At 40.0% G+C, this 12,290-nt stretch overlaps 2 protein-coding genes across 2 annotated transcripts; one reads left to right on the top strand and one right to left on the bottom strand.

The window, feature by feature from the left end:
* The first annotated feature begins 514 nt into the window (after positions 1-514).
* Positions 515-3,775, top strand: b3gnt2l (UDP-GlcNAc:betaGal beta-1,3-N-acetylglucosaminyltransferase 2, like). The gene is made up of 2 exons (XM_005735891.1): positions 515-721; positions 2,243-3,775. The coding sequence occupies exon 2, from the start codon at positions 2,330-2,332 to the stop codon at positions 3,587-3,589; it is 1,260 nt and encodes a 419-aa protein (XP_005735948.1). The 5' UTR covers positions 515-721; positions 2,243-2,329; the 3' UTR covers positions 3,590-3,775.
* A 123-nt stretch (positions 3,776-3,898) lies between these two features.
* On the bottom strand, positions 3,899-10,839 carry bckdha (branched chain keto acid dehydrogenase E1 subunit alpha). Its single transcript, XM_005735890.1, has 8 exons — positions 10,426-10,839; positions 8,714-8,890; positions 8,520-8,606; positions 7,745-7,853; positions 6,748-6,909; positions 6,446-6,652; positions 6,205-6,346; positions 3,899-4,824 (listed from the first exon to the last, which is right to left on the bottom strand). Exons 1-8 carry the CDS (start codon positions 10,537-10,539, stop codon positions 4,482-4,484), a joined length of 1,341 nt encoding a protein of 446 aa, XP_005735947.1. The 5' UTR covers positions 10,540-10,839; the 3' UTR covers positions 3,899-4,481.
* Between the last annotated feature and the right edge of the window lie 1,451 nt (positions 10,840-12,290).

The raw sequence follows: 12,290 nt of genomic DNA, 5'->3' as shown, positions 1-12,290 counted from the left end.
CAGAGGCCAAGAGTGTCTGTCTGAGGTTTTTCCATTGAATATATACCCCCTCTGACTTATGATGCAAATTTCTCAGGATTTGGACTTGATTTGATGAAGATTTATAAAGCATGCTTTTATAAACACAAGTAATTAATTTGCTAATTGTTTTCATATCCATTAACAGCAAGTTTAACAAAATTTCCATAAAAGAAGGTGATGGATGTCCTTCAACTCTGTGAGCATTTGCATGGTTTCCATCCGTGTAGGAGTGTAAGAGTGTATTTTTTTTTTTCTTAATGTTTGAGTTGTGTTTTTCTGTCTTAGGCTCAGGCTGAAAAGGAAAAACAAAACAACAACAAAAACAAACAAACAGTTTTTAACGCCTGCAGAGATGCAATATATTAAAGAAAAAAAGAGCTCTAGTGATCTGAACAATGTGCTCATGTATCCAGATGATTTTGTCAGTGAACAATTGGTCTTAAATTATTTGTGATGTTTCCGGTCAAACGTTTGAACAAACCTGTCTCGTGGGCGTGGTTTCAACATGTGGGAAGGGAACACTTGATCTCATACAGTCCTGCACCTGCATTAAGTGGGATTTCTCCCTCGCCTGCTGAACAGAAACAGGATTGCAAAGCTAAATGATCAGGTTTTGCGCTCCTGCGGATCTGTTTGCGGTACCTGAGGACACTTGGAAACTAATTAGATTTTTTCCTCTTGCTTTACAGTAATCCGATCAGTAAGTATTTTCCGCAACTCATTTATCATTGGTTTCACTTTTTTTTGTTTTTAAGGGGTTGTCTTCCGCTTAGGTGTAAAGTTTGCGCAGTTATATAACAATTGAACCAAATCATGCATAAATTAAAATTAAAAATGTCAAACGTACAAAGTTAGTCTTGTGCTTACGAAACAAAGGCTCTCGCGTGAAAGAAAAAGAGAGGAAGTCCTTTAAGGCATTTTTAATTGTTAGGTTTCTCCTTTATATCTCTGCTCGCCTCTAATTAAAAACCGGCGAGCAAACATGTTCGCAGGTGCATTTTTTAGCAGATTCGGCTACAAGCTACTTTGTCAGTTGGATATCCTTAGAAATATGTTTTAACAGTACACACTTGCACTGATATTATACGTGGATTGGAGAGGTGTTCTTAATTTAACTGCCGTTTAATTGGTTATCCAACTGTGTTGAACACTGGTAAGTCGATTAGGAAGTAGAACTAAATAAGTACTTTAATAAAATAAATAAATAAATGTGTGTGTATTTGTATTTATAGATTGATTCAGGGGAAACAGATGTGTTATATAATGTTCTGCCTTAAGCCGCTTTTCACTCTTCCTTGTTTGAAAAAAATCCCACGAAATGTTTGCAAATTCAACTTCCGCGTTGGATTAATCGGAACTCGGGAGGGACGTCACTCTCGCGCGCATGATTAGCGAGGAAGAGCCATTCAAGCATCACTGGCAACACAACACAATACTTGATTTTTGCGCTTTAAAACAGCGATGGCCAGGCTGTTCAGTGCAGTCATAAATCCACAACGGTGGCAGTACACATTAAACGTTTACAGCTTTTCTATTGTCCACGTTCACTGTCGCTACTTGAATCATTAACTCGGGTTAACTCGGGGTCGCCCCCCGTCTCGCAAATCCGAGACGGGGGGCGGTCACATTCAAATTCAAATTCCAGCTGGGAAATGTAAATTCCAATTTATTCACGAATGCATAATTTGGGATAATCTGCTTACATTGAAGTGTTTTATTCAGCATTAAGAGTTCATTGTATTACAGAAACTGCATTAGATTACTAATGATCTTATGGCCCCAGCCTCTAGCCTATCATACTTTTTGAAGTTAGGCCTATGGAAAAACAAACAAACATGGAGGTGACTGTTTTTGTGAATCTGTGCTGTATAAGTAACAAATTTTTAACTTAGTAAAACTACATCATGATGCTGTGATCTTTAATAGGTAATAATTTGCTGACAGAAGTATAATTAGTAATTATGTCACTGAGGCTAACGATCCTGTTGTGTCACCTCAGCATTTAAAATATGTTATCAAGATTAGACCAAAACTCCATCATAGTCTTCTACTCTATTTCTAGCTTAACATTTTTGTGTTTTCTTCAAAATCTGCCTTTTAAAAAATTCAAATAAGCTGCCCTATATACATTTCTATTTTTAAAGAGTGAATGCATTTCTTTTGAGGTTGGGCCCTTTTTAGTTTCTGATGTAATATTGCTTTTTTTGCCCCCTGTTGACAGGTACTTCCCGTTTGTAACCTACTGAGTTGGTGTAACCTGGAATACAGCATATTTTCCAGTCCCCATGAAAGATGACTCATATCTAGAATGGCACAAGTCGCAGCTTTGCTTACTTACCTCAAGTCAATTACGCGTATTCAGACATTCAGCGTTATGGTTCTTTTCTTCTCTTTAATTTTAATCGTTTTCTACATGACTGTCCAGGTGGAGACCACCCACAGTTTACGGAGTGTAAGAACACAATTTCCCCAACAGAAGGGCATTACCAGGCATGTTCATTTACACAATGTTTCAGCTGGCTTCAGACAGACCATTCCTAAAAGCAGAGCTTACTGGAACCGTTTACTGTACTCAGCCCTGATGAATCTGGACAAGGGAGGAAACCCATTCAATCAAAACTCTAACTGGTCTAACTGCAGGCTGACAAATCAAGAGTTTCTGCAAATCAACGTGCATGACTTCAGCTCCTACCCTGTCCAATTTTGGGATTTTCTGGAGGGGATGAACTGCAGGACTGCCCCAATTCTGATTGATCAGCCCAACAAATGTGCTTTCAGTAAAAGGAAGACGGAGAGCCACACCTTGTTGCTTTTTGCCATCAAGTCATCTCCCAGAAACTTTGAGCGGAGGCAGGCAGTGCGAGAGACGTGGGGCCGAGAGATGACGTATCCAAATGGACTCGAAGTGCGTATGGTGTTCCTTCTGGGGAGCTCCCCACCACAAGATCCTGACCTGACCCCACTGCTGTCATTTGAAGCAAAACTCTATGGGGATATCCTGCAGTGGGACTTCCATGAAACATTTCTAAACCTGACGCTCAAAATGAACATGTTGCTCGACTGGACATTGAAAAGCTGTCCTCATGTCTCCTTTGTCTTTAGTGGGGATGATGATGTATTTGTCAACACCCCAGCACTGGTCAGGTACATCGAGTCTCTCGAGGCTTCTAAAGTATCTAGTTTGTATGCTGGTCATGTTATAAGTGCTGGAAGTCCCCTCAGGGACTCAAATAGCAAATACTACATCCCTATGAGCTTCTACGATGGCCCATACCCTCCTTATGCTGGTGGAGGTGGCTATCTTATCTCTGGAGCTTTGCTGGAATCCCTCTATTCACTTTTACACATCATTCCTTTCTTCCCCATTGATGATGCCTATGTTGGGATGTGTTTCATGGCTTTAGGGATTTCTCCTGAGGCACACTCAGGATTTCAGACATTTGATATCAGAGCAGAAGATCGTGAGGATCTCTGTGCATATAAAAACCTTATTCTGGTTCACCAGAGGTCCCCACAGGAGTTAAAAAAGTTGTGGAAGGGGATTAACAGCTCCCTGTTGGCTTGTTGAACGGGACTGGTTATGAAGATGGCAAATAGTGACTGCACTTGCATATTAAAGATTTGTTTCTCCACTAATGTACTATTCATGGTTTTGCAGAGTTGATTTTCTATAGACCATCTTGCCAGCAAAAAAAGAAATGTATTGTGAACAAAATTAAGTTGCCGTAAAGCAGCTTGATTTTGTTACCAGACTGGGTGTCATCATGGAAAGGCATTTGATTGCCCGTTCAGGCATTAAATCACATGCAGGTGAAACAGACTTGTTTTTGATGACTCACAAACCGGCCATACAACTGAAATGAAATAAAAACAAGAATGAATGTTCCTCAGTTTATTTTCCACGAAACACCAATCACGAGCTAGGTAAGTGTACAGTTCTGGGATTTCGAACAGTGTGTAACATCACCACAGCATACCATCACATCTAAAATTTGAGTGTGTATACTAAGAAGCATTTTAATAGTTCTTTGAAATACGTGACACACAATGAAACCTGTTAGACGTCACTGAACAGGAGTGTAAGAAGAGAAGAAACACAAAGTCAAGTTCCATTTTTTTTGCCCGCTGTTGTATTTATATTGTGAGTAATGCATTCACACTGCAGCAGGTGATTCTAGTGTACTTGCAGAACATTACAGAACCTGGAATTAATGTGAAATAAAGGTGTGAATTTAAATTTGAGAAGCTTTACTACCAATAGTAAATCTTATTAACTTAAGGCACCAAACCCAGACACATGAAGAACTTGGAGTTTTGTTTTGCAACCACAATCTTTCTCCCCGCTGTCATGCAGAAAGAAATGACAAGTATCAAAACTACCTTTTATGAATACAGCTAAAACTGTGCAACAGTCTATTTATCAACCAAACTTCAACTTGTTTTGCCCCGTAGCAAAAAAGTTATTTTTCATACAAGTCTAGTGGGTAGTGCTCTTTGTACTGCTGCACATGTCTCCACAGGGACTCTCTCTGCTTGTTCAGGCTGGGTATCATCTCCTGGTACACGTCTGTGAACAACAGTTCAGGATTGGGTTTGAGCCGCCTTTCAGCCCTCTCAAACGCCTCCATCACCGTCTTGCGCGATTGTTTTCGCCAGCTCCTCTCGTCATCTTCACTCCACCATCCGCGGGCTGTCATGTAATGTCTCAGCCTGGAAATGGGATGGTCCTGTTTGTCCCAATAGTTCACTTCATCCACTGAACGGTACGCCGAGCTGTCATCGCTGGTGCTGTGGTGGCCAATTCTGAAGAATCAACAAAATACATTTTTCTTAACATGACTTTTCATACTGTCGCTGTTTCAGGATGAGTACATCTGTGGTGTACAGCACTCTTCAATTACAACCCAAAAATGTACTTTTAAAATTCTACACCAAATCACAATTTTCATTATAGCAACATAAAATATTAAGCGTTTCTAACTATAAACCTTTAATAATATTTAGATGATCAAATATATTTTCACTTTACTGCCAATATCTAATGAGCCTTTTATGGCTTAGGGGGTAAAACCCTTGCATTCTGGTAAAGGTGCATATCGATAATCTTAAAACAACAGCGAAATTAAAAAATGATCCCAGCTAAAAGAAAGCCACCTGGCTTTTGTAAAGTGCCATATTTACTTGATGAACTGCACAGTTCAGTCCTCATTAGCAGCTGGCTTTAGTTTGCACAAAGAAAATTGACTATTTTAACTACATAATCACATTTTTGTTAGATTCTGGCTTCAAACTTCTGACTCGGCTGTCAGTCTACAAGGTTAAAGTTGGTTTTGTAGTCCAGCAGAGGTTTGCTGCCTGTCCAGCTATATTAGATGAAGGCAGCGTACAAACTGGTCTGTTAAGTATGTCTGTGGGCCATTCTGGCTCGTGCTGTTGTTGGTCTGTCCGCCAAAAGTGAGTGCCAGCTCTCCGAACAAAACATCTTGTTGATTCCCGAGGTATGAGGAAAATGGCCAGAACACATGAACCTGTTCAAACTGAAGTAGATGAGCTTCAGCACCAAAGACTACACTGGGAGCCAAGAACAGGAAACATTTATTTTCCAGATGGGAGTATCGGAATTTGAGATGAACATGGAAACCTCCATCCATCGTGCTTTATGTGAACGTTTCAGGCTGGTGATGGTGTTTTCGTGGTGTGGGGGAAATTTTCACTTAGTATTAACTGAGGATTGAATTTTATTGCTTCCAGCAGGATCATTTGTTATGTCGCAAAGGTCAAATAACCTCAAACAGTTTTTTTTAAACATGACAATGAGTTCACTGTACTCAAACATCCCTCCACAATCACCAGATCTCAGTCCAACAGCGCACCGTTGGCATGTGGTGAAAAAGAAAATTCAAATCATGGAGGTGCAGCAGACAAATCTGCAGAAACTGCATGATGCCATCATGTCAATATGGAACAAAATCTCCAACCCATTACTAGGCAAGGTGTACCTAACCAAATTCTGTTGAGTGCATTTACTTATTTATTCGATGCCGTCCATTCAAGTGTTAAATTTCAGTAGTAAAATGAAACATTTATAAAGGATGAAGAAAATGTTAGTGATGAACTGTCAGCCTAAAAACTGTTCCACATGTCCTTTCAAACGCAGACAAAATCACTCAAACATTAACAAACCTGTAGGTCATTGCCTCAATGAGGAATGGCTGGTTCTCAGCCACAGCCCTGCGCCTCGCTTCCTTTGTAGCGTTGTACACAGCAAACACATCATTACCATCAACACGAATGGACAACATGCCATAACCAGGACCACGAGCAGCTGTTAAAGAAAAAGAACCAGAGGTGTGTAGATAAGAGCAGCTGGAACATCAATCAGACAGCAGCAGAAAAGTGGCAGAAAAATCACATTCAGCCTTACCGATGCCATCACCTCTGTACTGTTCGTTTGTAGGGGTAGAGATGGCGTAGCCATTGTTGCGGCAAAAAAATATCAGTGGGCACTCAAGGGTGGCAGAGAAGTTGAAGCCGGCGTGTGCATCCCCTTCGCTAGCTGCTCCTTCTCCAAAATAGCAAATGACGGCACGGTTTGTGTTCTCTCTCTTGACTGCATACGCAGCTCCAGCCGCTGAAAGAGACACAGAGCCACAGACATATTTACAGCTGTGTGTTTGTCTATCCTGCTTCAGGCAGCAGAGGTAAATACACAGGCGTGGAGCTCACCCTGAGGAATCTGTGTGGCCAGAGGAGATGAGATGGTGACAAAGTTCAGATCTTTGGAGCCATAGTGGACGGGCATCTGCCGGCCCTTTCCGAGGTCATCAGCATTGGCGTAACACTGAGCCATGAAGTGATCCAGAGGAAAGCCTCGGTACATCAGCACTCCTGTAATAGAAGATGTGTCGCACGATTTCTCACAAGACAAGAGAACCAGACCGACTGAAGGAGCAAACAGTGGGGATATTAAAATAAGGACTGGAGACTTGGGAACCCTTTTTTTGTTGTGGTCAGTTTTTTTTAAATGTAAAACATATTTGTGTTTTACATTCAAATGTGTCCATTCTGATAATTTCAGCAATCTTCCCCTCAGAATTTGCTCACGTCTGAATCCTTATATTGATGCTATGATTATTATTCCTCATACTGAAGTGATGATTGTTATTCTCTCACTGATAGAATAGTCAGAAGAGCACAGGAGGAATGTGATTATTGTGCACCACATCCCTTTCGCTAAACTATCTAACATGCTTGGAATGATCTTTTTATAAGGTAGGCAAGAGTCTTATTACTTTGGTAAAACCTTAAACTATGAGAGGGAGCACTGCTGATGCCAGTTAGCCTACAGCTGGTTATACTGTGTGGCACTGAGGCAAATAGTTTTTGACTCACTGGATTTTATTAATTTTACTAAACTTTACTAATTTTTGGAAACCTGATGAACTCAGTTTGTAAGCAATAAATATTCTTGTTAAATTCTCATATAAACAAGTTTTTTTCTGTAGTAATCATTTGACCATACTGCAAAGTAATTTGTTCAGTTTCAAATGTTGTCTGGAAGACATTTGTGATAACAGCAACAACAAAAGGAGATGTAGAAATGAACACTGAAGTGGTCAACTGTTTTGATTACAATTAAAATGTTCATATGAACAATGGACCCAAAAAATAGAACTATATTAGTTGGGGGAAAAGCCCAAACGAAACCACATTTCATTCTTACCAGCTTCTCTGTATTGCCCAAAAACCAGATCGTTTGGATCCAGAGCAGCAGCACTGCCGATGTGTGTCCCCTCCTCACCATAGTTAGTCATGTAGAAGGAGATCCGACCCTGTAACGGACAGGGTTGGACTGTTAATCAGACTGTAATCTCAAGTATGATTTTTTTTTTTAAGCAATTACGAAAATAAAACAACTGGGAAAAAATAATTACTTTTTGCATTAATTTTACCTGAAATCGTTGTGTTTTGCTGTTATAAATCAAGTGCACCTCTTTCTTTTACAGCTATTTGGTGTCCTCCCTTCATAAAAACTAAAACTCACTTGCTGTTTAGTTCAGCTCGAGCCAAAATGACTAAAGATTTGGATGGAATAAAACTAATGGTTTAGTGAATATCTACTTGTGTTACAGGATCACTCAAGAGCTCTCACTGGATTTCTTTCAGTAATCAGCAACAGTTGGCCTTTTAGTCAAAAACACTCCCTAGTCAGCGCCCAACTTCCCTATGAGATGGACCTGTGTCCTCGAGAACCCCTATCTAATTTTTATGCATTCATTTTTAATTTTTAATTATAATTAACATAAAAAAAAGCCCTGCAGCAGACTGGCGACCTGTCCAGGGTGTACCCTGCCTCTCGCCCTAAGACAGCAGATAAGTGGAGATAGACGGATGGATAAAGAAAATACCCTTTGAAACACCTATTTTTAAGTTCAAAAACTGCTGATGTTGTGTTTTAAATAATCAGGTTGAGCCAGGAAATGCAGGAGGAAACATACCTGTCTTTGAGACTCATAAAGAATGCGGTCCATTGTGTTCAGCATCGTCATCTTCTGATAAAAGTTCAAAACTGTCTCTTTGGAGAGCTGCGTAGGAGAGAAACACATAATCGACAAATTAACATTGGCTCAACAGACTGCAGGGGTCTTAGGGGCACATTTGGGAACCAGGAGCACAGGCAGGCTGATTGTACCTGAGGGTCTTGAGAGGGGTTGATGATATTTCCCTGCCTGTCCATCACTCGGTACACTGGGATCCCAGAGATGACATTGGGCTGGATGAACTCGAGCTGATCCACAAACTCGGCCGAGGCTCCTGGAAACTGGGGCTTTTCCAGCGAAGAGTCAAAGGTCTGCTGCAGCTGAAGAACCTGAAAGGATTGAATACAAGCATTATTTATTAACAATCTCATTGTGGCTGTGGCAAAGAAAGGCCCTAGGAAAAGCACACACAGCATATCAGGTCACACAACTCATACAAACTGTCAAGCATGTGGTGGAGGGGTGACGATTTGAACTTGTTTTGCAGCCACACAATCGTGAACTCTTCTATATCCCAAAGTATTCTAGAGTCAAATGTGAAGCCATCTCTCTGACAACCACTGGGTCATGCAACTGGATAATAAGCAGCAAATCTACAGCAGAAAAATAAGAAATTCAAGGTGTTCCAATGGCCCAGTAAAGTCACAACCTTTAACCTGACTGAAATGCTGTGGTAGGTCCTTAAGAGACCTGTGCACAAACAACTTACCTGAATTTCTATTGTGTATATATGTATTGTTTTATATTTGTGTTGCTTCATTTCATTTTGCTCTTTCCCCCCCACAGGATTGTCCACCAGGACTTTGAACTGCATTAATGAAATGCATAAAATTGAATTATAAATTAAGTTTGGTGACTGATTCTTAGTTTTTACCGGTATTTTATTTTTCCAAAGGCTAGTTTTTATTTTAGGTAACTTTTTAAACATCTAGTTTAAGTTTTTAGTTTTGTTTTAGTTAACTATAATAACACTGGTTGAACCTTTAGAGATTTTAGAAAGCTTAATTTCAGAAAAATGAAGACAACAAAAAATTCAAGTTATGAAGGCACTTAACGGCAATATTTCTGCCCGCGTTACGGCAAAATGCAAATTTTCGACTTGCGAAAGACCCTTGGGAACGAATTAATTTCGTAAGTCTGGGTTCTTATAAATGAGGAAGTGATTAAGTATGTACTCCTTCCAGTGTAGTTCTATTGTTCCGCTGTAACAACAATTCACAAATCTCTTTCCCATACAGATTTTAGAAACTCCACATTAGATTCTTTTTAAAGAGTTACATCCAGATTTAAGTGCTGGAGCGATCGAAGGAAATAAAATAGCAGTGAAGGACATACAGCAGCACCAGCAATTAAATAAAGTTGTTTTGAAAAAATGATGCATTCGAGGACATCGGATTTCCTCCTTCACGCCCCTTGGTTCGACCAATGGAAAAGAGGCTAGCTAAGTCCTTAGCCGGCTGGATAACTAGTCCGGTGTGAGAGACAAAACAACAAAAATTAAAATTAGTATTTATTGCAACTCAAGTTGTTTAGTAAATGTCAAACATGTATTCACTAATTATGTGAGAGTTAGTCTGACTTTTCACGGATACACTGGAGAATCGGTATAGCATTTCAGCAAGGTTGTTAGCCAAGTTAGCGGCTCCGTAGCTAACCAGAATCTTTGTGCAAACAAGACCTAACCCCAAAACTTATTAAAAGATTCAGTTTATTTTTAACAGTATTTCTACTTGATTGAGTTGGACGATACTCTTTCGTGAGCCTTGCTGTATCCCGGGCTCTTAATGACAGCGTTATCTCCAGTCCAGCCTCCCATAATTTATTCATTGCTCAATCCAAACAGTGCATGAGAGTTTTCACTTACAGTTACCCTGAAGCCTCTGCGCTGAAGCAGTCGATATGCCTTCAGTCCTGCTGTCTGACGGACAGCGCGGAAACAGAGCCCATACATTTTGCTCATGCTGCTCACAGCTGCCATCTGCACACTCAGTAGTTGTTTGATTTAACCGCCGCCGTACACCAGGTAAGGAGAAGTTACACTGGTGGATATGCACAAATCTGGCCAACGGAACTACTAATAACCACCACTCGCTGTCCTTCCTGTTTTCATCCACAGTTTACAGGCCGAGAGTCGCAAACTGATTGCAATGTTAAAGTCGGCTACAGTATCCTCCACATCCGCTCAGGCCTTCAAAATAAAACCCCGAAATGTGAAGCAAGAAATGCTACGTAGCATTTAATCTGTAGGTGTAGTTCTGCCGGAACTAACTACGCTCCTTCACCCTTTCCCCCCGCAGGTGAGGATTTAAAAGATGCACAGATAGTATAACGGGAAGAAATTTATTTGTCACTTTTTACGTATTTCACAAGTTGAAGAAATGATTGATTAAAGCTGTCGAGATTTAACACTCTTTTGTGTTAGAATAACAATAATAATAAATAAATGAAAAATGCATGGGATGCCCAGGAAGGCAGAGTGTCAGTTTTATGAATAAAGGCCCCCCTCATCGGGGGATTAACCTGATGAAAGTCCATTGTGTGATGCTGACCTGTTAATTAAAATACTGTCACTTTGCGTAACGACGTGCCCTGGTCGTTTTTCTATGGTCTTTTTGAGCGATTTTAACTTATCAAAATCAATATTGCCTATTTTAAGATTCAGACACACTAACGCAGTCACATTAACAAAATTTGACAGTTATTGCAATATGATATGTAATACATCTTACAGAAAGAAGTAAACGTAAAAATAAAAATGCTTTGCGTCGGCATTTACGCATTTGTCTTTTGCACATACAGATTAGTTGTAACACACGTGAAACAGTTTGTAATAAAACAGCGCAGCGCTCCTCTGGACGAACTCAACCTGAGATGTCAGGTATACCTATAAATCTGACGATAACTGGTATTAAAGAGACACGAGGCAACTACGCCACAGGAAAGAAAGAAAAAGAGAGAAGACACAGCCAGGGAGGAGAGGGCGGTAAGCAGTACGGAAGAACCGATGAATAAAGTCGGATAGCTGTTCTTAAATTCAGTCATAAAACAACGATTTCTACGTCCTTTCAACCCTACCAAATATTAAATCCTACTCTGCTGCCATCCTGTGGTCACATTGCGGTACTGCATTAATAGTAAAAGCAGAGTCAGTGGCAAAATAAAGAATATTGTTAGTTCCAGTTCCGATGATAAACCAAGTAATATCGCAGGTATAGCCGTTGGCATATTAAAATAAAGTATTTTAACTACTTGTCAAAATCTAAAAATGTCTTCGTTTCAGTTCACAGCTAACTGATGACGTAAATACAGACAGCAGATAAACCAATTTTTGCAGCCACGAGTGTTCATCGTCATCCAGTGGTAATAGCGGAGACTGCAACATGGTGGTTGCAATTCAGACAATGCCAGTAAATGATCACCTGTGAAAAGGAGTAAATAAACTGATGTAAATAAAATTTTGGTGAGTGGTTATGACCAATAAGGGGAGAAAATAAAAGGTTGAACCCGTTGTGTTTAAATGCGGCTGCTGTCTGCCCTCTAGCGGTCATTGTGATTAACTACACTAATATACAGATGCTGCACTTCCGGTACTTTCAAAATACATTAACCATATTAACGCAAAATAGGGCTTCAGATTGCGTCAGGAAAACGTGAATTATGATGAAAAATATTATTTCTTCTTCGTTGTCATAGAAATATATTACAGATCCACATTTCTTGTGAATTAAC

This window comes from Pundamilia nyererei, unplaced genomic scaffold (genome assembly GCF_000239375.1).
Source record: "Pundamilia nyererei isolate P.nyererei 1_Seehausen unplaced genomic scaffold, PunNye1.0 scaffold00066, whole genome shotgun sequence".
NCBI lineage: Eukaryota > Metazoa > Chordata > Actinopteri > Cichliformes > Cichlidae > Pundamilia > Pundamilia nyererei.
This window is presented reverse-complemented; position numbering and strand designations above follow the sequence as displayed.

Bases quoted from the DNA above. Each gene is read 5' to 3' on its own strand.
- b3gnt2l (XM_005735891.1), top strand. From the start codon at position 2,330: ATGGCACAAGTCGCAGCTTTGCTTACTTACCTCAAGTCAATTACGCGT.
- bckdha (XM_005735890.1), bottom strand. From the start codon at position 10,539: ATGGCAGCTGTGAGCAGCATGAGCAAAATGTATGGGCTCTGTTTCCGC. The intron at 8,607-8,713 runs GTACAATCAGCC...TCTCCTACGCAG, and splicing joins ACCCCTCTCAAGACCCTCAG to CTCTCCAAAGAGACAGTTTT. The intron at 7,854-8,519 runs GTATGTTTCCTC...TGTCCGTTACAG, and splicing joins TTTATGAGTCTCAAAGACAG to GGTCGGATCTCCTTCTACAT.